General features: G+C 50.4%; 1 protein-coding gene across 2 annotated transcripts in view; it reads left to right on the top strand.

Annotated features, from left to right (window-relative positions):
- Nucleotides 1-16,519, top strand: part of SYK (spleen associated tyrosine kinase) — a 90,555-nt gene extending 74,036 nt beyond the window's left edge. For both annotated transcript variants that reach the window (XM_032471118.1, XM_032471117.1), the window contains 5 exons: nucleotides 2,328-2,537; nucleotides 4,036-4,225; nucleotides 6,816-6,956; nucleotides 7,625-7,737; nucleotides 14,098-16,519. In XM_032471118.1, the coding sequence (XP_032327009.1) occupies nucleotides 2,328-2,537; nucleotides 4,036-4,225; nucleotides 6,816-6,956; nucleotides 7,625-7,737; nucleotides 14,098-14,170 (727 nt within the window). In that variant the 3' untranslated portion in view covers nucleotides 14,171-16,519. The remainder of the gene's footprint in view (nucleotides 1-2,327; nucleotides 2,538-4,035; nucleotides 4,226-6,815; nucleotides 6,957-7,624; nucleotides 7,738-14,097) is intronic.
- Nucleotides 16,520-21,298: the final 4,779 nt, after the last annotated feature.

Below are 21,298 nucleotides of genomic sequence, written 5' to 3'. Positions count from 1 at the left end.
GTGATGTGTGTGTGTATGTGTGTGTGTAATGTGTATATGTGTGTGTGTATGACAGCTATGCTTATTTTTAAATATATATGTATATATATACACATATATAATCTTACACTTATTTTGAAAAATGAATATAAATTACCCTGTATTAAGGCATAAATTTTCTCAACTAGTTTGCGATGCTGAAATTCTTTGCTTAATTAAATACGTAAATTAGCAGGTGTGACCATGGATGCATTATTTCAGCTAGAGGTTTGGGGAGAGGAGAGGCCGTGTAGGTCAATTTGGGGCAAAATGACGTCTTTGCAACACTGAGTTTTCCAATTAATAAACACGACCCACCCTTCCATTTCCTGGGGTCGTCTTTAATTTCTTTCGGGTTTCTCTCGGCACAGTTGTTTAGTTTCTGCGTAGAGGTCTCGCACAACTTTCCTGTTGGATTCATTCACAGGGAGTTAGTACTTTTGATGTCAACATATATGGTATAATTTTTAAATTGCTATTTGCTATTTCTTCTAGGACTGGTTTTGCCTGTCAGCCTGAAGCCCAGCAGTCTTGCTGAAGCCCCCTATTATTTTCCACTTATTATTTCCAGTAGTTTATCTATGTATTCTTTGACCCAGAAATTCTCTGTAAATGATGCCAGTTTGATTGTATTCATCCTGTCCAATCCTTACTCTTCTTATACGTCCTCCTTGTCTTACTGCATTAACTAGGAACTGTGGTTTGACGTTAAATTTAAGTGGCAGGAGCCTCATTCCTTATTTCAGAGGGAAAACATTTAATATTTCACCATCAGGTTTATAGCTGCTCTTTATCAGATTATGAAAGTTTCCTTCTGTTTCTACTTTTCTGAGAGATTTGTTTTTAATCATAAATGGTCTTACATTTTCTGTGGACTTTTATTTCCTCTACTGATATGACCACAGGTTTTCTTTCTCTTTTGTTGTGTTTATGTGGTGAATTACACTGATGGACTTTCCAGATGTTAAACCTGCCTTGCGTTCCTGGAATAAACCCACCTTGTCTGTGAATTATGTATCATTCTATCTTTTTCATAAATCACTGCATTTAATTTACTAACATTTCCCGTCGAATGTTTACATCTATGTTCATGAGAGGTTGTCAGCACATTAGTTTCTTGTAATTTCTCTGCCTGTTCCTGGCATCAGGCTAATGCTGGCCTCGTAAAATGAGTTGGGGAGTTCCCTTTCTCTTTTCTTTTCTGGAAGAGTCTGTGGGTGTTCTTTCTTCCTTAAACATTGGGGAGAATCAAGAGGTGTCTGCTTGTTAACTTAGACCCCTACCTCAGACTGTACACAAAACCACATCCAGGTGGATGGTAGACTGAAACGTAAAAGGTGAAACAGTAAACTGTCCAGAGGTCACAGAGGAGACTGTTTCCTTGGTCTCAGGAGGAGAATGAACGGGGAGGGGGTGGACCCAGGATGCTGATGATGTTCTAAACCTCCATCTGTGTAGCAGCTACAGCTTCTGTCCAGTGACACAAAGCATATAAATACTCTTTGAGTCCTAAGCTGAAGCTGTATGTGCTTTTCTGAATGTTATGTCCGACTTACTCTGTTATTCTGTTGTTTTACCTATTTCATTGGATAGTTCTGTTTTTATTCTCCCGTTTCAGAGTTCAACAAAAGAGGAATACTTCCAGCATTTCTGGGAACTGCATCCCAGAGGGATGCAGTTTTTCAAATCATGCTTAGTTGAGTTCCATTCCTATATTTAAGCCCTGCTATATCAGAATGGTTTCAAGAGCTCAAACATGACCTGGATGATGTTTTTACTAGAAAACAGAAATAATTTGTTTTTTGCAAACTTGTTAAAGCTTGCTTAAAATGAACAAACTTTATTTTTTTAAGTGTTTTGTAAATTATGAACTGTAATAGTGTATGCTTTTTAATTCTGCATCTAGAAATTCATTGTAAGATATATTAAAGGAAAGTTGTATTTACATACATTAAGAAATACTCTTGAGATGGTAAATCTCAAGGTGTTATTGGAATTCATGAATGTCATAGGTTGCAAAGTTTATTTGAAAGTTATTTGAATATTCCATAATGTGTAGGCTTTCCAATTGCTTGGGGCAATCTTCAGTGCTCCCCCATTATGTTTAACTAATTAGATGTTACTTTCTTTGTCTATAAAATGAGAGAACATGATTGGAAAGCTAATCGTTTTCAACATGGCTTCTCAAGATGACTTTCTGTTCTGTGACAGGTACCATTTCTAGCATAGGAGTTATGCTTCATGGAAAATAATTATGTACGAGTGAGCCACTTTGAAAAATTTCTTATGTGTTATGACTTCTTTCGCAGAGTCGTGAAAACAGTGGCTGTGAAAATCTTGAAAAACGAGGCCAATGACCCCGCCCTTAAAGATGAATTATTAGCAGAAGCAAACGTCATGCAGCAGCTCGACAACCCGTACATCGTGCGCATGATCGGGATATGCGAGGCCGAGTCCTGGATGCTGGTCATGGAGATGGCGGAGCTCGGTCCACTCAACAAATATTTACAGCAGAACAGGTACCTTTAGGCGCCCCCACTGCTTATGCTCTGAGGGGCAGAGTCCACCTGCCCAACATACACAGTAGCCTGATTTCTACAAGAAGCTGCCTCTCCTCCCACGCCTACCCGGTGTTGGTCCACACCCAGGGCTCTTGCACGGGGCGGCAAGAGAGGTGCAGTCTTGGGATCAAGTGCTCGTAGTTGTGCAAATTTTTTATCTTTTCCTTTGCTCACTCTGTATGGGCCTGTGCAGAGAATCATTCTTAGACTATCTTGGCAAGCAGTCTACCCTTACCAGGGAGAACGAGCGTGCTCTTTTGAAAGAAGTATTTATTAACCTGTTTGTTTGTTTATGTATTGATTTATTATTTTTAATTCACATATAGTCAGTTTACAATGCTGTGTCAATTTCTAGTGTACAGTATAACATTTCAGTCATACATATATATATATATACATATATTCCTTTTCAGATTCTTTTTCATTATACATTAGTACAAGATATTGAGTATAGTTCCCTGTGCTGTACAGTAGAAACTTGTTGTTTATTATTTTATATATAGTAGTCAGTCTCTGCAACTTCTGAACTCCCAATTTATCCCTTCCCACCTCCTTTCCCCCAGTAACCATGTTTGTTTTCTACGTGAGTCTGTTTCTGTTTTGTAAATAAGTTCATTTGTGACTTTTTTTTTAGATTCCACATATAAGTGATATCACTTTATTTTTCTTTCCCTTTCTGGCTTACTTCACTTGGAAAGACAATCTCCAGGTCCAATTCATGTTGCTGCAAATGACATTGTTTTATTGTTTGTTATGGCTGAGTAGTATTCCATTGTTTAAATATACCACAGCTTCTTTATTCTGTCATCTGTCAGTAGACATTTAGGTTGTTTCCATGTCTTGGCTGTTGTAAATAGTGCTGCTATGAACATTGGGGTGCAGGTATCTTTTCTGAATTAGAGTAAAATAAATATTTAAATAAACATTTTACAAGGGAAACCAGTGATATTTTTCAGTAATCACTTCTGAAAATATCTGTTGGTCTTTATTGAGGACAGCCGTCGATGGAGTAGCCATGCTGTGCTCACCTGCAGCCACGGTGGGGATGTAGGGACTCACGTGGAGTAAGTTATATTAACAGCCACTAATTACTCCATCCCATTTGCTACATTATGTTCCTACTAAACTCAGGGTTGGTTTTGTCAGCTGTTCAGTGTTGGAACTGGGATTCCCACTGACGCCTGAGTCTCCGGGAGACAGGTCTGACCACCCCCTTACACGGCTTTCCATGCAATTCAAAGCACGCCTTGAAAATTCTACCAGTTAAACACCAGGAGAATGGTGTTCGCACTTGAACACCTGTAGGTTAACGTGGTTATTTGTCACCATTTGTGACTCTTGCTTGAGAAGAAAAGGAAATGAGTGGATTCACATTCCGTCTGCGCGAGGGGCATGGTTGGTTGTTCTGAAATGAACTACCGTTCACTTTTGCCGACGACACCTCTGTGACTTCCAGGCATGTCAAGGACAAGAACATCATAGAGCTGGTGCATCAGGTGTCCATGGGGATGAAGTATTTGGAGGAGTGCAATTTTGTGCACAGAGATCTGGCTGCAAGGAATGTGCTGCTGGTCACTCAACATTACGCCAAGATCAGTGACTTTGGACTTTCCAAAGCACTTCGTGCTGATGAAAGCTACTACAAGGTAGGGACAGCTCAGCTGACGTTCAGAGCAGCGGGTAGCAAAAATCTGAAATGCAAATGTGTGTCTTCTTTATTTTATTACAGTAGGGTTTCAAGAGGCAATTTCCTTGTGTAAATATAACTATGTAAGAAATGTTCATAAGCTTTGATTCTCTTGTTTTAACAAATGGGAACACTGTAATATATCACAACTTGCGACTTACTGGGAATAATGTCTTCCAAACTATTCCTTAGAACAACAGGGAATCAGGGTATTAATGATAATTTGTTTAAAAAAAAACAAGAATAGAATTATTGTATTGAATTACTTTGGAATATACAGTTTGAACAGGTTGACTCTTGCAGGGTTTTTCGAAGCCCCTCTCTGAACCCTCAAATGAACTAATCAGAACTAAAACAAGGGGGAAAAAATATGAAAGCCCCATCCTCATATGAACTCAAACACAGGGCATATGTAGAGTCTAAGTTGGTCAGTTGGAAAATGCTGTGGGGTTGAGCCCAGGCAGTGGAAAAGGGTGCCAAGGACAGATTCCCAACTCTTCCCTGGGAGTGTCTGGTGGTCCAGAAACAGAGGACAGAGCCTGAGGGTCTAACCAGAGAATGGCAGGATGGGGCGCTGTGGGGTTTCCCTGAGTGGCTGGGGAAGCACGGTTAAGTGACCACACTGCCCCCCACTGCAACGATTCTCCAAGAGGCCAGCTGGGGGAATGGCAGGTGGCAACAGATAGCAGATCTCGTCCAGCTAAGAGTCAGCACAAAGGACGACCGACAGGAGCAGAGCTCCTCCCTGCATTCTTCATAGAGGAGCTGGCCCCCGAGCAAAGCCACTTCAGACATGAGCCTTCACTAGAAAAGCATCCAGTGAGCCCCATCCAGGGACTGCCGGGAAATGGAGCAAAGGGAACAGCTCGCCTAGAATGACAGCCAGACATACACAGCAGTAAAAAAAAAAAAAGAGAGATTTTAAGGTTGGAGGTGCTTTGGGTCATGCACTTCATCACGACAATGAGAGAGAAGAAAACATAGACCACCCAAAACATAGACCCAAACAGGAGATGGAGAAGTGAGAGAACAAGTCACCCCAAAACTTAGTGCCTTAGGGCGACGCCAGGCGTGGGTTCCCTCGCACCCCTGCCGCGCGGGCAGGGCCTGGTGGGGGCGCACCCCCTGCTCCACGCAGCGTCCCAGTGGGGAGTGGTCCCGAGGGGGCGCGAGGGTTACTCCCACCCAGCGCACTCACACAGCTCATGACTGACGACATGGACCGTGGTCGGGGACCTCCACCGGGCTGTGCTCACAAACAACGACGCGTCTGCACGCGGCCTCCCCGTGTGCCCTGGGCTTCCTCACATCCTGGCGGCTGGGCCCTGAGAGCGAGTTATTCAGGAGGCAGGAAGGGGAGGCTGCCAGGCTTCCGTTGCAGAGCCAGGACCACCCTATGCAGGGGAGCGCGGAAGAATGACAGAGAACAGGGGGCCAGCCTTTCCCACTGCCACTGATACTAAACGACACACCATTGAAAAGTAAGCCAGTTAATCTCTGGAAACCAATAAAGAAGAAGAGAACGTAGAAGATAGTATAGAAGTGAAGTGAATTCACCCAAGGGAGCAGGAGTAACTCATGCCAGCCTGAGCCCCCGGCCCCGACGGAAGGGCTTTGCTGGGCAAGATTTTCATCTCTTTATGGCCATTCACTATTTTTTTTTTTTAATTAGAAAGTTTAAAACTTTGTTTTAAATGACAACTAGCAGTCTACCCCAAAATAATTAGTATTAATATATAATTATATTATAAATAATATAATCAAGTATAGTTAATAGCTATTAATATACAGTAATACTGAAATATGCCTGTGAACAGTCCAGTATTTCGTGGAGCATAACCATGAAGCCATATTCAGGCTCAACACGCCAAACTCCAAGGAGCTGCGAGAGGTGAGGGAAAGAAGCTAAAAGCTACAAAAAAATTCAGTCTGAATCTCAAAAATACGTATTTAAATCTTAAAAACTTAAGATTTTACGATGTGATTGCATTTTTGAGTCTCAAATCAAACATACGTACACAGGCATTTTGCGAGTCATGATTTCATTTTTTTTAAATTGTGGTAAAATACACACAACCTACATTTGACCGCCTCACCCATTTCAGGGGTAGAGTTCAGCGATGTGAAGTACACGTGCTTTGTTTGCAGCCCATCTCCAGAGCTCTTTTCATCTTCCAAACTGAAATTCTGTACGCATTGAACGGCGCCCCACCCGTCCCTCTCTCCCCATGTTCTGCTTCCTGTCTCTATGAATCGGACTCCTCCAGGGGCCTCGATGAGTGGAGTTACACAGTGTTTGTCCCTCAGTGACCTGACTGGCTCATTTCACTGGGTCTAGTAACAGGTAACTGCATGACTCATCCATGCCTTCGCATGTGCCAGAATTCCCTCCCTTCCTAAGGCTGGATGGTGGTCCACTGCATCAGTATACCCATCTCATGTATCCACGCGTCTGTCCACAGTCACATGGTGACTTCCACCTTCGGCTGCCGTGAACCAACACGGTGGCCATAATGTTCTTCTTAACGGGGCGTCTCCGTGTGTTTCAGGCGCAGACGCACGGCAAGTGGCCCGTGAAGTGGTACGCCCCCGAGTGCATCAACTACTACAAGTTCTCCAGCAAGAGCGACGTGTGGAGCTTCGGCGTGCTGATGTGGGAGGCCTTCTCCTACGGGCAGAAGCCGTATCGGGTGAGTGACCTCTGCTTCACTTCCTGATTACGTGGCCACCAGAACAGATAAGCACCAGATTGTCTTCACCGGACCCTGACGGTCATCAGATCTGGGCCCCCATTCTGAGTCTTTATCTTTTGAGAGTGGGCAGTTAGTATGATCTCAGTTTCTTCTAAAACTGAAAGAAACATTTGAAGCTACCTGGACAGTGCGTGGTTTTTTTTTTCTATTGTGTCTCACACATTTAAATATGCATAAATATATCCCCAAATCAACATTTAATAGGATTGAAATAGAAATAATGACTACTCCCATTATCAAATTGGCAGCTCCGTTACCGTTTTTTGGGTTTTTTTAAATCAAAATATACGTACTGAAAAGTGCACAAATCCTAGAACACAGACTGATGAATTTTGACAAATGGGACGTGCCCATGGAACTGGCCCCCAGATGAAGAAACAGAACAGAACCCCAGAAGCCCCCTGCACCCGCTCCATGCACAAGCCTTACCCCGAGGGCAGCCCCGTCTGACTTCCAGCATCACAGATTAGGTGCTTCTGTTTTGCACTTGATGTCATGGACGTCACACAGTGTGCACTCTTGTTTTTTTTCGGGGCTGGATTGTGTTAGTTGTGTTTCGCTGAATGCTGTGTTTTAAAAGCTCAGGTGTGTTTTGCATGTTTCAGGGAATGAAAGGCAGCGAGGTCTCTGCCATGCTGGAGAAAGGAGAGAGGATGGGGTGCCCTCCAGGGTGTCCGAGAGAGATGTATGAGCTGATGACCCTGTGCTGGACCTATGAGTGAGTACCCAGACCTCCCTGCCACTCAGCCCAGCACTCTGCAGGCAGGTGGCATCGCCAGGCACTCAAAAGCATAAATGCTGTCTTCTTATGAATCGGGGTGGGCTCCCTTCTAAACAAGCAATGGGGAAGGGGGCTTGCTTCCTGGACCAGGTGCTCGTGTTCTTCAGTCTAAAGAGTGTAGACAATTGCTCTAATTCAGGGCACCAGAATTTAAATGTCGGTAATGTTGGCCCAGGGTAGAAGGGGAGGTCAAAGTGAAAAAACTATTCTTTAGCGTCTGGTCTGGGGGTGTGTGCCATTTCTGGCGAGAGAGGATGGTGGTGGAGGTACTTACGGGGGTGCCATGCTTGGCTAATTTCTGATTCCCGATCACCTTCCTTAGTGAGGCATGACCACGGATGGGGGCCAGCTCACAGATGGATTGGCTAAGGTAGCACATCCCGAGAAGCAGCTCAGATCTTGGCACAGTGGCCCTCAGAGTCTGCCCTGAGGGCCCTCACGTGGCCTGCCTGGTGGAGCACATGTGATGTGGTGGGCAGGTGACGTCAGGGCAGCTCAGCTGGCCGGGGAAATGCGCTGCACCTGAGAATCAGGAACGTGGCCTTTGACCTTGCCTGGGTGTGGCAACCTGGAAATGCATCGTGGGGAAACCCTAAGCCATGGTCTCTGTCCCTCTGGCACTGAAACATGCAGGTTGGAAGTGATGCAGCTCATGTAACCGGGAGGTTTGTTCTCAGACACTGCAGCTCAGGCTGCAGGAGCGTCTTAAGGATGAGGGATGTTCCAAGTGCCTGCAGATGCCACCTGGGGTTTCTCCGTGTCCCAGGGAGCGTCTTCCGCCACCACAGCTGGGAGTGGAAGTGAAGAATCTCATTATTACCTAGAAGTGACCCTGGCACGAGCCCCAAAGGGGGAAGGCGGAGATTTCCCCGTCTGCTGCTGACACGGTTCAGGGAAAGGGCCTTTTGGTACCCAAGGTGCCCGTCTAGGCCCCCAGGGAGCTTCTCTAGCCCAGGTTGCCAGAGGGATGTCAGGGTGTCAGCAAGAGCGAAATCCAGCTGATGGATCTTAGATGTCCATCATGTGCAGTCTTGACCTCACCTTCCCACGCCCGAACGGGAATCGGAGAACCACTGACAGGCAGGGCATGACATTGACATGGAAGTTCTGGCCTAGAAATCAAGGTGGGGGAGAGATACAGGAAACAGATAAATTACCCCAAGGTGATGTTACAAACCTTGCAGTCGGGCCACCGTGTGCCAGTGCTGAGTCCAGTCCCTGCTGCCCCACCTCCTGGTGCCTCTGACAGGCAGGGGCGGGAAGCACCTGCAAGACGTTCCAGGAATCCCATAAGCGAGGACAGGCTGTTAAGCTTTTCCTCGACACACAGTTCCGAAGGACCTATAAAGCCACTGGGAATGGGGCAGGCTTTTCCTGGCTTTTAGTAGGTACCATTTAACCCACCGGGATTTGGAGACCCGGTGGTCTGTGAGGAGTCACTGGGAGCAGCAGAGACCACCCCCAGGGTGGAAGGGAAGCTCATGGCATCTCCCCCACCCTCTTGTTGTGGAAAAATGTGTTACAGCTCAGTGTTATAGCTCAGTTGTGACAACAACCTGGATCCAGGAGAGGGACCAAGCAGCACTCAGAGTTGGGGAACTCGGATTTATTACACCAGCAGGCCCACAGGAGTTAACACTCCAAGCTCTGGATCCCTTTACACAGGCCTTTATAGGCTGCCAGTTTACACTTTGCAACGTCATATGCAAATAAAGTACAACAGAAGTTGACCAACTAGGAATAAGCTTTGTAGAAATAGACCAATCAGGAGTGAGCTCCATGCAAATGAAGTACTACAAATGGGCCAATCAGAAGTTAGGGAAATGGACCAATCAGGAGTAAGGGAAATAGCCAATCAGGAGTCAGTTCAGGGAACCAATAGAATTTTAGGGGTAAATAAGCCGTTTCAGAGGCAAAAAGTGAGATAGAGCCTCTGGGCCGGGGAAAAGGATGGCGCTGGCAGGAGAGCAGCGGCCCTGCCTGGGGTCCCTGCGGGGGGGGCCCTGCCAGTCTTTCTATGGGGCTTCCCGCCTCACTCTGTCTAATCGACCTCCCCGTCCTGGAGGCCCCGGGGAGGGCACAGCCCGGGGCCCGCGAGCCTGTGAGCACTGCCTGGAAGTGTTGTCTGGTCCTGCCTGCGGTTTCCTTTGCAAGGTTTCCCTTTTTTGGGGAAAAGTGAACTTTTACTTCATTCTGCAACAGATGAAAAAGCCTGAAAATAAAATGAAACTCTCAGGGACATCAAGTTAGTGTTTTTGCATTTAATGTTAATGCTGACATGTTGTTTTTACAGTTTACCAGTGAGGAGCGGGAGGGGGTGGCGGGGTGCAGAAGAGGAAGTTTCCGGTGGGAACAGGGTGTTAAGGGATGTGTCCGGCGGGGTGACCCGTGGCAGGCGGGGCGATGTCGCCAGGGCACACCTCCCGCTGGGCGTGGGAGGCGCCGTGAGCCTGCTGAATTCCCTGGGTGCCTCAGTGCCTTCTTGGCCTTAGGGAATCAGGACCAGGTGCTGCTCACTGGTATGTGACCTCGGGGACTGTCACTGCCAGGAATGTCCACAAGGGGAGGATGTGAAGAGAAAACAGTTCTCAGTGTTCATAGCCTCAAGAGAACGTTATTTCCCAATGTATTTTCCCACCTGGAGATTTAAGTTACAGGCAGAGCCGGGCGTGCAGGGAGGGACGCCTTCCCCACCGCCTCTAACGCCAGGCGTGCTTTCCTGTGAGCTCGGTGCAGCTGTACCTAGGAATTCGCTACAAAGTTGAAGTATCAGTCGAGTGGAAACAGTGATGATGTTCATGCCTAGAATTCGAAATGATGGCTTTTTTTCACACTCTGATTTCTTTTCCAACAAGCTGTATTTCTGGAGGCTGAAGTTTTTTAGTAGTGACCTGAAAAGGTAGAAGTTAGGGGTCGGGGGAGGTGTTCAGAAAGTTTGTCATTTGATGAAACACAGTTGAGTGAAAAAAACAATGCTTCCTGGGGGAACTCAGAAGTAGCAGGAGCTTGTCTGGCAACCTGGGTCTTTGCCTGGGGCTGTTGGGGAGGCGCCAGCCGCCCGGGGCAGCAGGCGGCTCCACATACCAGCCTTCTCACCCCTGACGCCGCGTGTCCTGGGGGGACTTCATCGGGACTCTCAGTGTGGGTGGCAGAACCCTGAGGGGCCGACATCATTCCCAGCCCTCTCACTTTGCAAAGGGGAACAAGGCGCTCCCGGCAGTGCCCACGGTGGGGGTGGCGTTGCCAAAGCCAGGAAGGAAACAGTCCCCCACCCCATCCCCAAGAAAAACAGGAACCCACGCTGGGGGCGGGGGCGTCACTCTTAAGTGTGTCCCAGGGTCAGTTCACATCCTGTCTGTTCCCACATGCTTGCGGGAAAGCCCTTGCAGATTGCGAGAAGATGGGGATCCTGATCCTGAAAACACAGGGCCTCTGCCTAACGGAGAAAAGCTGGGGACGTTCAGGAGTCTCTGAGAGCTGGCAGTGTTCGAGGTGGAGCCCAAGGTGTTGTTTAGAGATTGGCAAGCCCAAGGCACAGTGTCCCTGCTCTGCCCCGGCGCCAGGTCCTTGGCCTCTGTGTGCCTCATCGTCTGAGAGCCGCGGGCATTCACTGGGGCCACACTCACCACCCGAGCCAGCTGTGTGCAGGCCAGGCTGCTGTCCCCAGCGGGCGTGTGGTCGGCAAACCTCACGGAAGGCACAGGTCCCACCCCTGTAGGAGCCCGCAGTCCAGGGGAGGGGCAGGCAGGCAGGCAGGCAGGGACCAAGAAGCTCAAGAACCAGTGCATCTGTGATGTGTTCTCAGAAGGTGCCGAGTCCATGGGCAGCTCGGAGCCCAGGAGGACCCCGGGCCCAGGAGGGAGCGGCACGTGTGCGTGAGGACCTCCTGGGTGGTGGCTGTTCCTCTGCAGAAGGAAAGGAAACAGCTGCTTGGGGCACAGAAGCACGTGGAGCTTCCAGAACCTGGTGGATTCAAAGAATTAAATACAAAAGATCCCCGTATAGTTTCCAGCCAACCGTTTTAAAGCATTTTTTTTTCATGGTTTCCTCCATTGTAAACAGTCAGCCACCTTTTGCCAAAGCGATGGATAGTCACATGGATGTGTAGATGAATAAATGGCTAGACTGATGATGGACGGATTAGCCAGACAGATTGATCAATTCATGATGGATGGATGGATGGACAGGTATTTTGACAAACATATACATGTACAGGTTTAGATTTGTCACCGACACACTCCGTTGACGGCCCGGCACCTACTGAGCCCCGCAAATAAGCACTAGCTGGCACTGTCCTCATGGAGGTTACAGTTCTGGGCTGGGCTGGGGGCTGGGCGTTGCTAGGCAGACGGGAACCAAATTAACCCTCGTATAAACATGTGATTACATATTCTGATGGGTGCTGTGAACGAGAGTAAAGGATTCCGGTGGGTGTGCATCCTTCCATTGGGGCGTCCGTATCAGCCTAAAGGAAGGGCCATTCCAGCTGAGAGCTGCAGGATGAGGTGCTTGAGTGCAAGAAATGAGACACGAGGAAGGGGGCCACTAGGCAGGGGAAAGCACCCCAGATCCAGTTGGACAGAAGTGGGCAGGCAAGGGGTGGATGGGAAGCTGGCACACAGGCAGGACGCTTGGCCACCCTCCTCTGCAGGAGCTCGGCATTGTCCTGGCTTCCTAGAGGCAGCCTCACCCATGGTGGAAAGGAGAGGTTCCCTGGAAAACTGACCAGGTGTCTTTGCTGAGAGCCAGTCCGTATTCCTGTTTACCTACACTTAGCTTGTTTGCTTGGTGCTAGGCTCCTGGGTGGATGAAGCCCTCGTGGCCAGACTCAAAGGGACGCTGTGCATTGGCATCCCCGTGGCTGGAGCAGAGCGCCCTGCCCTGCAAATATGATAAGGCTGCGCTGTTTGGCTGTAGAAGTTTAGTAACAGGAGGGAGGCTTCCTCTCTGTGTGGACACAGGTTTCCGCACATGATCCTGCATCCCAGGCTTGGTCATCGCTTCCCCTCCTGTCACAAAATTTGGTGGCCAGAGACACATCTTCCCGCAATGAGCCAGAGGAAGCTTTGGTCTCCAGACAGGACCACAGATGGCTGATTTTTGCAAACGGTTTTATCATGCTTCTCGCTTGCTCTTGAAAGCTCTCGGTCCAACCATTTATTTTGATGCCATTTGACGGAACTACCCATTTTGGTTCTGCAGACATCACTCTGCCCTCGTAGTGGCGAGCGGTTCTTGATCCCTGGCTCTTCTTTCGTAGCTGGACTGAGCCACGTGAAACTGCAGCTGTTGCAGGTCTGAAAGGTTGAGTGTGGACACTTCCTGCAACCGAACCTCAACGTCTGTTTCACTTACTGGGCAGTTTTACCCACTTGCCATGTGGCCCCAAGTCTTGCAAAATATAATTAATTTCCAAGCAAAGATAGAGTCTCGGAGTTTTGAGAAATATTTGCTCCCAACTTATCCTTTCAGTGTGCCCGTGTTAGCGAAAGCAGAGAGGCCCAAAAGAGTTTTGTTTAGACGCTGCAAATTGTTAAAAACGTTTACCTGTGGTTTACGTACATCATCACCTCACTGGCCAACAGTGACAGAAGCAAGGCCTTGGCATGTTAAGGTTTATAACAGCAGCACGTCTTCAGAAAATTCAGAGCCGTCCGACTTGGGTGTGAGGAGGGAACCTTTGAATCGTGTCTACATTTTAATTTTAACAAGATTATGGGCCAGATATTCCATTTATGTCTGCAGCACGTTCACCAGCTGAGCATTTTCAGACACACTGTTTTGCTAGATCATAAAGAGACAGTCTCTGAACGTGGGATTAAAAGATTCTGACTGTGAAATTGACACAGCATTGCAAATTGACTTCAATATACACATATACGCACACAAAAAAAAACTTCATCTTTTTTTTACCTTTTTTTATTGAGTTATAGTCCTTTTACAGTGTTGTGTCAAATTCCAGTGTAGAGCCCAATTTTTCAGTTACACGTGAACATAACATATACTCATTGTCACGTTTTTTCTGCTGTGAGCCACCACCAGATCCTGTATACGCTTCCCTGTGCTACACAGTATCATCTTGAAGGGACAGACGGGGATAAGCAAGACTCGCCATCTTTAAGGCGGACGCGAGGTCACCCGGAGACCTCGCTGAGCGCAGCCTGGGCTCCGGGGGTCTGGGGTGGGCCTGACGCTGCGTTCCGCGCAGGCTTCTGGTCGCCCGGGGCTGCCGCGGGGACGCCGGCAGGGGGCGCTCTCCCCGCAGCGCGCTAACGATGCCGCCCCCCTCCCTTGCAGCGTGGAGAGCCGGCCAGCCTTCGTGGCGGTGGAACTGCGCCTGCGCAATTACTACTACGACGTGGTTAACTGATGACGGCGGGCCCACCCGCCGGTGGCTGCCCTGGAGCAGATGCGCCGCCGCGGGAAGACTGTGCCAAGCGCCTTGATTTTGAGTCTCCATCCCCCTCCGCCCTTCGGGAGCGCCGTGCTGAGTGTCGTTCCCCAAAGCCTGTCCAGGACGGAACCCGCCCTCCGCCAAGCAAACCCGTCCCGGAAGAGCCGTGGGGGGACAGACGGACCCCAGGATCAGAGGGCCCGTGGGTTCGTGTTTTTTGACTGCGGGGTTTTCATGGCAGGTTAATTTGCAGGATGTGTTTCCAAACTCCTTTCTGTCTGCAGCCCCCTGGCTCCTGGGCTGTCCTTGAATCGCGCAGCATCACCACCACCCGGGGTGCTGAATGTCCCCCCGCCCCCAGCTCTGCGTTCTCCGTGGCCGGGGGCGGCCGCTGGCCCGTGACACCTGCCCTGGGGGAGGAAGGAAGCGGAGAAGGGGTGTGGCGGCCACCGGAACGAGGCTCCCGCAGGTCCCAAGACCGAGTCCTGCCACCGGAAAGCTTTCCCCATAGAAGTGCTTTGAGGCTTTAAAAAAAAAAAAAAAAAATCAAGCTGAATCTGTCCAGGGCCCAAGCCGGTAGCCAGTTAAGGGGAAGAAAACTCCTTCTGCTCTGTGAGTTCCGAGGCGGAGGGCTCCGGTCTGCGTGAGGTCAGGGGCCTGCTGCAATGAACTGGCTCGCTTGTCGCCCCAGAGCCCCTCTCCTGCGGGCTCCTGAGGACGGTGCTGGGCTGGAGACGCATTAACAAAGTTCTTTGTGGAGACGCAGTCGGGGAGAGGCTGTGGCCATGTCAGGCCTGACGCAGGGCAGACCCCGGGTGCTGCGGGCTGTCCCCGCCTGGCGTGGTCCATGTTCCCTCTCCCCTGGGGAGGGCGGCCGGGCTGGAACTCCCTGCCTTTTCCTGTATTCGTAGTGGGGGCAACCTGGTAGCCAGGGCCGTCTGCAGATGGGTTTCTAAGTGTGAATTCATCGTAAAGCCACAGATCGTGACCTTGCCTCACACTGGCCTCGCTGAGTGTGACTTTGGGCTGAGGACGTGAGACCCAGGGAATGATAGGGGACCCAGGAAATCCTCTCCAGCCCCCTCGGCCCTTGTTCCTGGCTAATGTTTGATCTTCTACAAGTCATCAGCCCATTGGTACCAGATTTGCTGTGGCCTTTGAGGTCGGAGCTAATGAGCCCACATCCTTCGGTCAGCTGAGACCACAAAGACTCAGACCGTCTAGTCTCCAGCGGCGCCCAAGACGTCGTAGCGTCCTGCCCCCGGCTGGGAGAGGAGCCCCACTCCTAACAGGGGGCCAGGCAGCACTCAGCACCCGGCTCCGCCGGACGGGAGCCCACTCGCAGAGCTTGCGTTAAGGAATGTTTAGAAACTGCCCGTGCTTCATAGAATGGTGCCACCTCGTGTTAAAGAGAGGGTCCCCGTGTGCTCAGCAGATGCTCAAACCAGTGGCCACGCATGCTTGGTGTTCCTGGAATTAAAAAGACGAGCAACAACGTCTGTGGTCAGGCTGGGCGTAGCTTTAGAGTCCTCAGAGGAAGGCCTGGAGAACGTGGCCTGAGAGGGAAGCCGTCCCTGCATGCCGCTGAGCTCCCGCTGTCCCCCCAGAGCGTGTCTGTCACAAAGGCCACCCGCTCACGGCAACGAGGGGGCGCGTGCCGAGCGCTTTCCTTCTTTCTGGTGGGATTTCCCGCACCGTCCAGCAGCCCCCGCCCCGCCCCACCCTAGAATGTGAGTGGACAGGAGAAGCCCAGCCCAGGAGGCGGCCAGCGCCCCCTCCACGCTGTCCTCCGCCTCCTCCCCACTCCCAGCGGAGGGAGCGCCTGTGTGCAGAATTCCCTGCGGCCGCGTGTGCATCCTGTCTAGTAAGAAACATGTGCCCTGTGTTAGGAGTAAGTCTCCTTTCCCCTGGGGTCACAGCGGAGGGCACACGAGGAAAGGTGATTTCACAGAAGAACAGCTTATGACGTAAATGAGCAAAGTTTGGAGGGTTAGGGCTTCTTGCCGGGCGCCAGGCTGGGCTCCCCCGCACGCCGCGCTCTTCCTGGCTCTCACTGTCTTTGCCTGGGTCTGGGTTCCCTCCACGTGCCTCCAACCTTCCCATCCTTGTTTAGCGACAACTAAAGGACGCCACCATCCCATCACACTGCCCTGGCAACACCAGTTGTCTGCTGATGCCACAGTCACTTGTCCCCTCAGTGGGACCAAAGGTTTCCATGACAGAAACATAATCCATTCCGTAGTTAAAATAATTACAATAAAGATGATGATGATGATGATGATGATGATGATGATGATGATAATAATAAATGACAAGTGTTTTTTTCCAGCGTGTCCTTTCCTGTGCTCACTGGCACCAGCCTTGCCATTCTGTTGGGTGGTGGTGTCACACGTACGCCAGCCCAGTGACTGCCACCCGACCTGGATTTTCACGTCCTGGGGTGACCGCCAGATTTTCAGGCACCACCACCCCCAACCCCAGCCTCCCAAGGAGCACACTTACCAGTTAATCTGAGCATCATATTCTCCATCCATTTCAGAAGAGCAGTCTTTGGTCACTGGACTTTTTTTTTTTTCAATTGTGTTTTTTAATAAAAATTTATAATTAGCTTTGTGATGATTTTAATGGATGATTTTTCATGGGTGTTCAGAGGATAGGTTACACTGTCAAACATGCTGTGTCAAACAGCATTGTCAACTGTGCAGCATGGTTTAAAAGAAAAAAGTTAGGTTTCCAGCCACCTCCTGGAAAGATGGACGTGTGCAGGCCTGTTGGAGTGGGTCTGGAGGCTTCTGCTGTGCGCAGAGGGAAAAGGTCAGTGGATGCGGGTCCTGCTCCGCCGGGATCCTCTGTGCGTGGGCAGGGGGTCTGCCCAGCGAAGGCCTGACAGCCCACATGGAACACCAGTGGGAGGTGGGCTGAGAAGACGGAAACCCCCAAAGGGGCCGGAGCAGGCTTGGGGGCTGTGAGTGTTCTCCGTACAGATAGCTTAGGGAACATAGGGGTGTCAAGGAAAGAAGCCTGGACCCCCCATCCCTTTTTAAGGGAGATGACACACGTATACATGGGCATATACGTACAAACACCCCATACACACACACCACACAGACACACACACACACTCAACCTTATTCCAAATGGCCAGCTCACTGCCAGGATGAGGCATACATCCTGCCCCGGGACATAAGCTGGTGGCTCCATTCACTTCTCCTCCACCCTCTCTGGTTCTGGGTCCAGTACTAGAGACTTGCCCAGCCCCCAGCCTCCCTCCCAGCCCCACTAGAGGGCCTCCTGCTCCCGGCAGGCAGTTGGAGGAGACCTGGGCTGGCCGGCCTCATGCTCCCTAGGTGGGTCCTGAGACCGGGACAGCCCCAGGATGGGAATGACACAGACCGTCAAGCTGCCCCGTGGCCCGCTGCCCTGGAAGCAGCATCGACGGGTGGTCTCCATCACTGACCCTGAGCGAGCCATCCACACTGCAGCACCGCCGCAGGTGAGGGCTGCCCGCCAACCCTGTGGCCACACGTGCGTGCCAGGCGCAGAGGCGGGGGCCGCGCTCTAAAACCCTCAGCCTGGCCCGTGGGGATGGTGCGGGCCGGCAGGTGGCCCTGTGTGATGGCTCAGGAGGTGACTTCAACCCTCAGCCCCTGGGAGGGCGCAGAACCCGCGTGCTCACACGTGTGTGGTCTCTGGAAGCCTTGACGTGAGCGCGGCCAGGGATTCTAAGCCCGTGCTTGCCTTTCCCAGGTTAGAAGAGGACTTCACAATCTGTCCATAAACTCGAGCTTATTTCAGGGAAGAAAGGGAGCGTTTTGAAAGAGCCGGGTGAGCAGAACGAGGTTTTAGTTCGGGACAAGTGATGCTGGCTTTCCCCACCCCAGGCAGCGCTGCTTCCTTCTCTTGGACTCCAGACGGTGTCCGTCCCTGCTTCAGGGACCACACCTCCTCCTGGATCACGGCGTTTCTCAGGCGAGGTGAGCCCAGCAGAGGCAGAGCGTGGTCAAGTCCCCCCGCCCGACCCCTTCTCCCTGCCGTCCACCCCCAGAGAAGCCCCCGGAGAGCATCTCACAAATGTCTTCCCACGAGTGTGAGTCTGGAAGACAGAGCCGTGCTGTGGCCCCGCAGCTCCCTGGTCACATGATGCTGGGAAACACGGCCGAGCGCACTCCCACGTCAGGGCCCGTGCCCCTTAGCCGTTCGGAGCTCGAGGACTATTGCAACAAAGACCTATTCACAGATTTTTTTCCTAGTTCATCGTTTTCCCGACTCCTTCAACCACAGAACCGCTATTGTGCTCAGTGCCTATTCGCAGGATGAAACCTGTGTCCCTCACACACTTCGGGAAACACCGCACTCACTGCGCAGGAGGGAGAGGCCTCTGCAGTGCGCTTGTGGGAAGGCAATTCCGTCCCTGAAATCACCCAGGGAGGCAGCTACACGTGTTCTCATTAGCTGAAAATCCAGCCCTGTCCTGTTCTCAAATGTGGGTTATTAATATACATCGTATTCCCTCATCCTCTCTCTCCCCCAAACACACACACACGCGTGCACACACACATACACACATATGCACACATACACACACAGAGACACAGACACACATAAACACACATACACACACACACACACGCACACATGCCAGGACACATATAACCAACCTCTCCTTCAAAGAAAAAGAAACACTATGATAACATTTTGATACAGAAGGACGGCCCAGGGCACATGACTTGATGCTTCATTACATTGAGAACTCTTCTTAAGGTTGCTTCTTTTTTTATTATTCTTATTGAATGGTAAGGATTTGTATTTTTTTTATTGAGGTATAGTCAGTTTACAGTGTTGTGTCAGTTTCTGGTGTACAGCATAATTCTTCAGTCATACGTGAACATACATATATTCATTTTCATATTCTTTTTCACCATAAGCTACTATAAGATATTGAATATATTTCCCTGTGCTGTACACTGTGAATTTGTTTATCTATTTTGTATATACCAGTCAGTATTTGCAAATCTCAGACTCTCAGTTTATCGCTTCCCACCCCCGGCAACCACGAGTCTGTATTCTATGTCTGTGAGTCTGTTAAGGTCGCTCCTTATTTTGCAGTTTTACAAAATTACCCTAGAGGAGGAAAGAACACATTTGCAGAGCCACCGCCACCAAGTCCAGTGGGCACCCACCTCGGGACGCCTGGCACCGCCTGAGCTGTGATTCCACCCGCCCTGTGCTTGTTTGAGCCCGTCGTCTCCCTGGCTGGGCGCTGCCGGTCACTGCCGGTCACTGCCCTCTTACGGGACATTAGCTGACCAAGTGATGCTCTCAGCCCACATGCCACTCAGCTGAGGACGTTTCCAGGAGCTATTTTTTCAGCCAGGCGTTATTTTACCAAAGCCGTGAGTCATAAGACTTTACGCCTTTGCAACCTTTGCAGTCTTCGAATGACTCAGTTTTCCATGACTGCCGTTCAGCTGTGGAACAATGAGTGGAAAATGTCTGTGGTTCACAGACGACGCTTTCTCATTCATAAAAGTAAAGAGCCGGCGTCTGGGGCTGTTTATTCTCCACGGCATGTGTGAAACGGCGTCATGTGTTTCTGTAAACCGCTGAGGATGTCACAGCGCTTCCGAAGACGGTGCTGGGAGTCCTCAAGGCTTGTGAACACCTGCTCCGAGGCCTGCCTTCCCTGACGTGGGGGCAGGAGAGCGGCTTCAGCCTCACAGGGAGCGAACGGGTCAGGAAAGGCAGGCACGATCGCTGATCAAGAACACCGTTTTGCTAAGTTCACGTCCCCAGCAGGTGGGTTGTGCCGGAAAGAAAGTGACTTCCGCAGGAGTAGGCAAGTCACCGGCACCCACGGTGCGGGAAGTGAGTCTTCAAGTGAGTGATGTACCTGGAGGTTCCTGGAGACCGTCGGGAGCGGTGTCCCCTCTTACACTGAAGGGGCTGGTGACGCACGGCCTCCGGACACTGGATGTGACCCAGGGGTGGCAGGGAGCCCTGGCTGCCGGCGGCGCCCGGGTGAGCCGTGTTGGAAGTTGCCCGCCTCCAGTGCTGTTGGTACGCAAGGCAGTGAGGCTTAAACCTTATTTCCTGCGCTCACCACAGATCAAATGCACCAGTTTCCTGACACCAGCCTCTTCCATTTTCTTCCAGGGGTCACCTTGAATCTTGACTATTAGACGCGCCCACCATGGGTCTAAGCTGCCTCACACAGACTGTACATTATAATCCCACCGCAGCCCCCGTGCGGCTCCGTTGTTAACGCGACAGACCGAACCGTTTGCTTCCGGCTTCACTTACTTAACACACGACGTGTGGCCTTTCTGCATCAGCTGTGACAATGGTAAAGAATGTCGGTCTACGGGAAGGAACAGAGAACTGATACTGTTTTAAAGCATCTGTAATTTCTTTTTTTTTTTTTTTTTTTTTTTTGCTGAAACATGGTTCAAATCATTCTAATACCAAGTATAATAAAACTGAATGTCTAATCAACTCTTTCGATCAGAGGTTAAGTGTCCAGGTGGAACTGAAGCATTTCCTGGACAGAGTGACGTCAACCCCCCTGGTTGCCCCCTCGCGGGTTGCCGCACTGTGCTCTCATTTGCCTCCTTACCTTGCTGTCTGATACATCGTGTGCTTTTCTCCGTCACTGTAACGATTGTCACCACACGTTCTCATCCTGCTGCAGTCAGGAACGGACTCCGGGGGCCGGGCCTGAGCAGGGAGCCGCTCACTCAGGCCCGGGGCTCAGTCGTATGGCCTGGATCTCTCAACGTTTGCCCTCTCTGTTACACATATGCTATGCCATTAAATGCTTTGAAATCTAAAACCAAACCAATTCCCCCCACCAAAAAAAACCCCACAGTAGTGTGCTTTCATCCTTGGCACCTGTCAGAACTGAGGGGCACAAGCCGCCAGATGAGCCCCCAGCCCACCCTTTCCCTCCTCACCTCTTGTTGCTTCTATCAACGCTCAAGAAAGAAAACAAGATGCTTGATGAAGCCAGCCCCACCTCCCTCGGCGCTGTGCCTCATGCAGCTCCGTACGCGGTGGGAAAACCAGGCAGAAAACAGGGGCTCTGGACGCCCGAGGGGGTGTCAGCAG

Source organism: Camelus ferus, chromosome 31, assembly GCF_009834535.1.
Source record: "Camelus ferus isolate YT-003-E chromosome 31, BCGSAC_Cfer_1.0, whole genome shotgun sequence".
Taxonomy (NCBI): domain Eukaryota; kingdom Metazoa; phylum Chordata; class Mammalia; order Artiodactyla; family Camelidae; genus Camelus; species Camelus ferus.
This window is presented reverse-complemented; position numbering and strand designations above follow the sequence as displayed.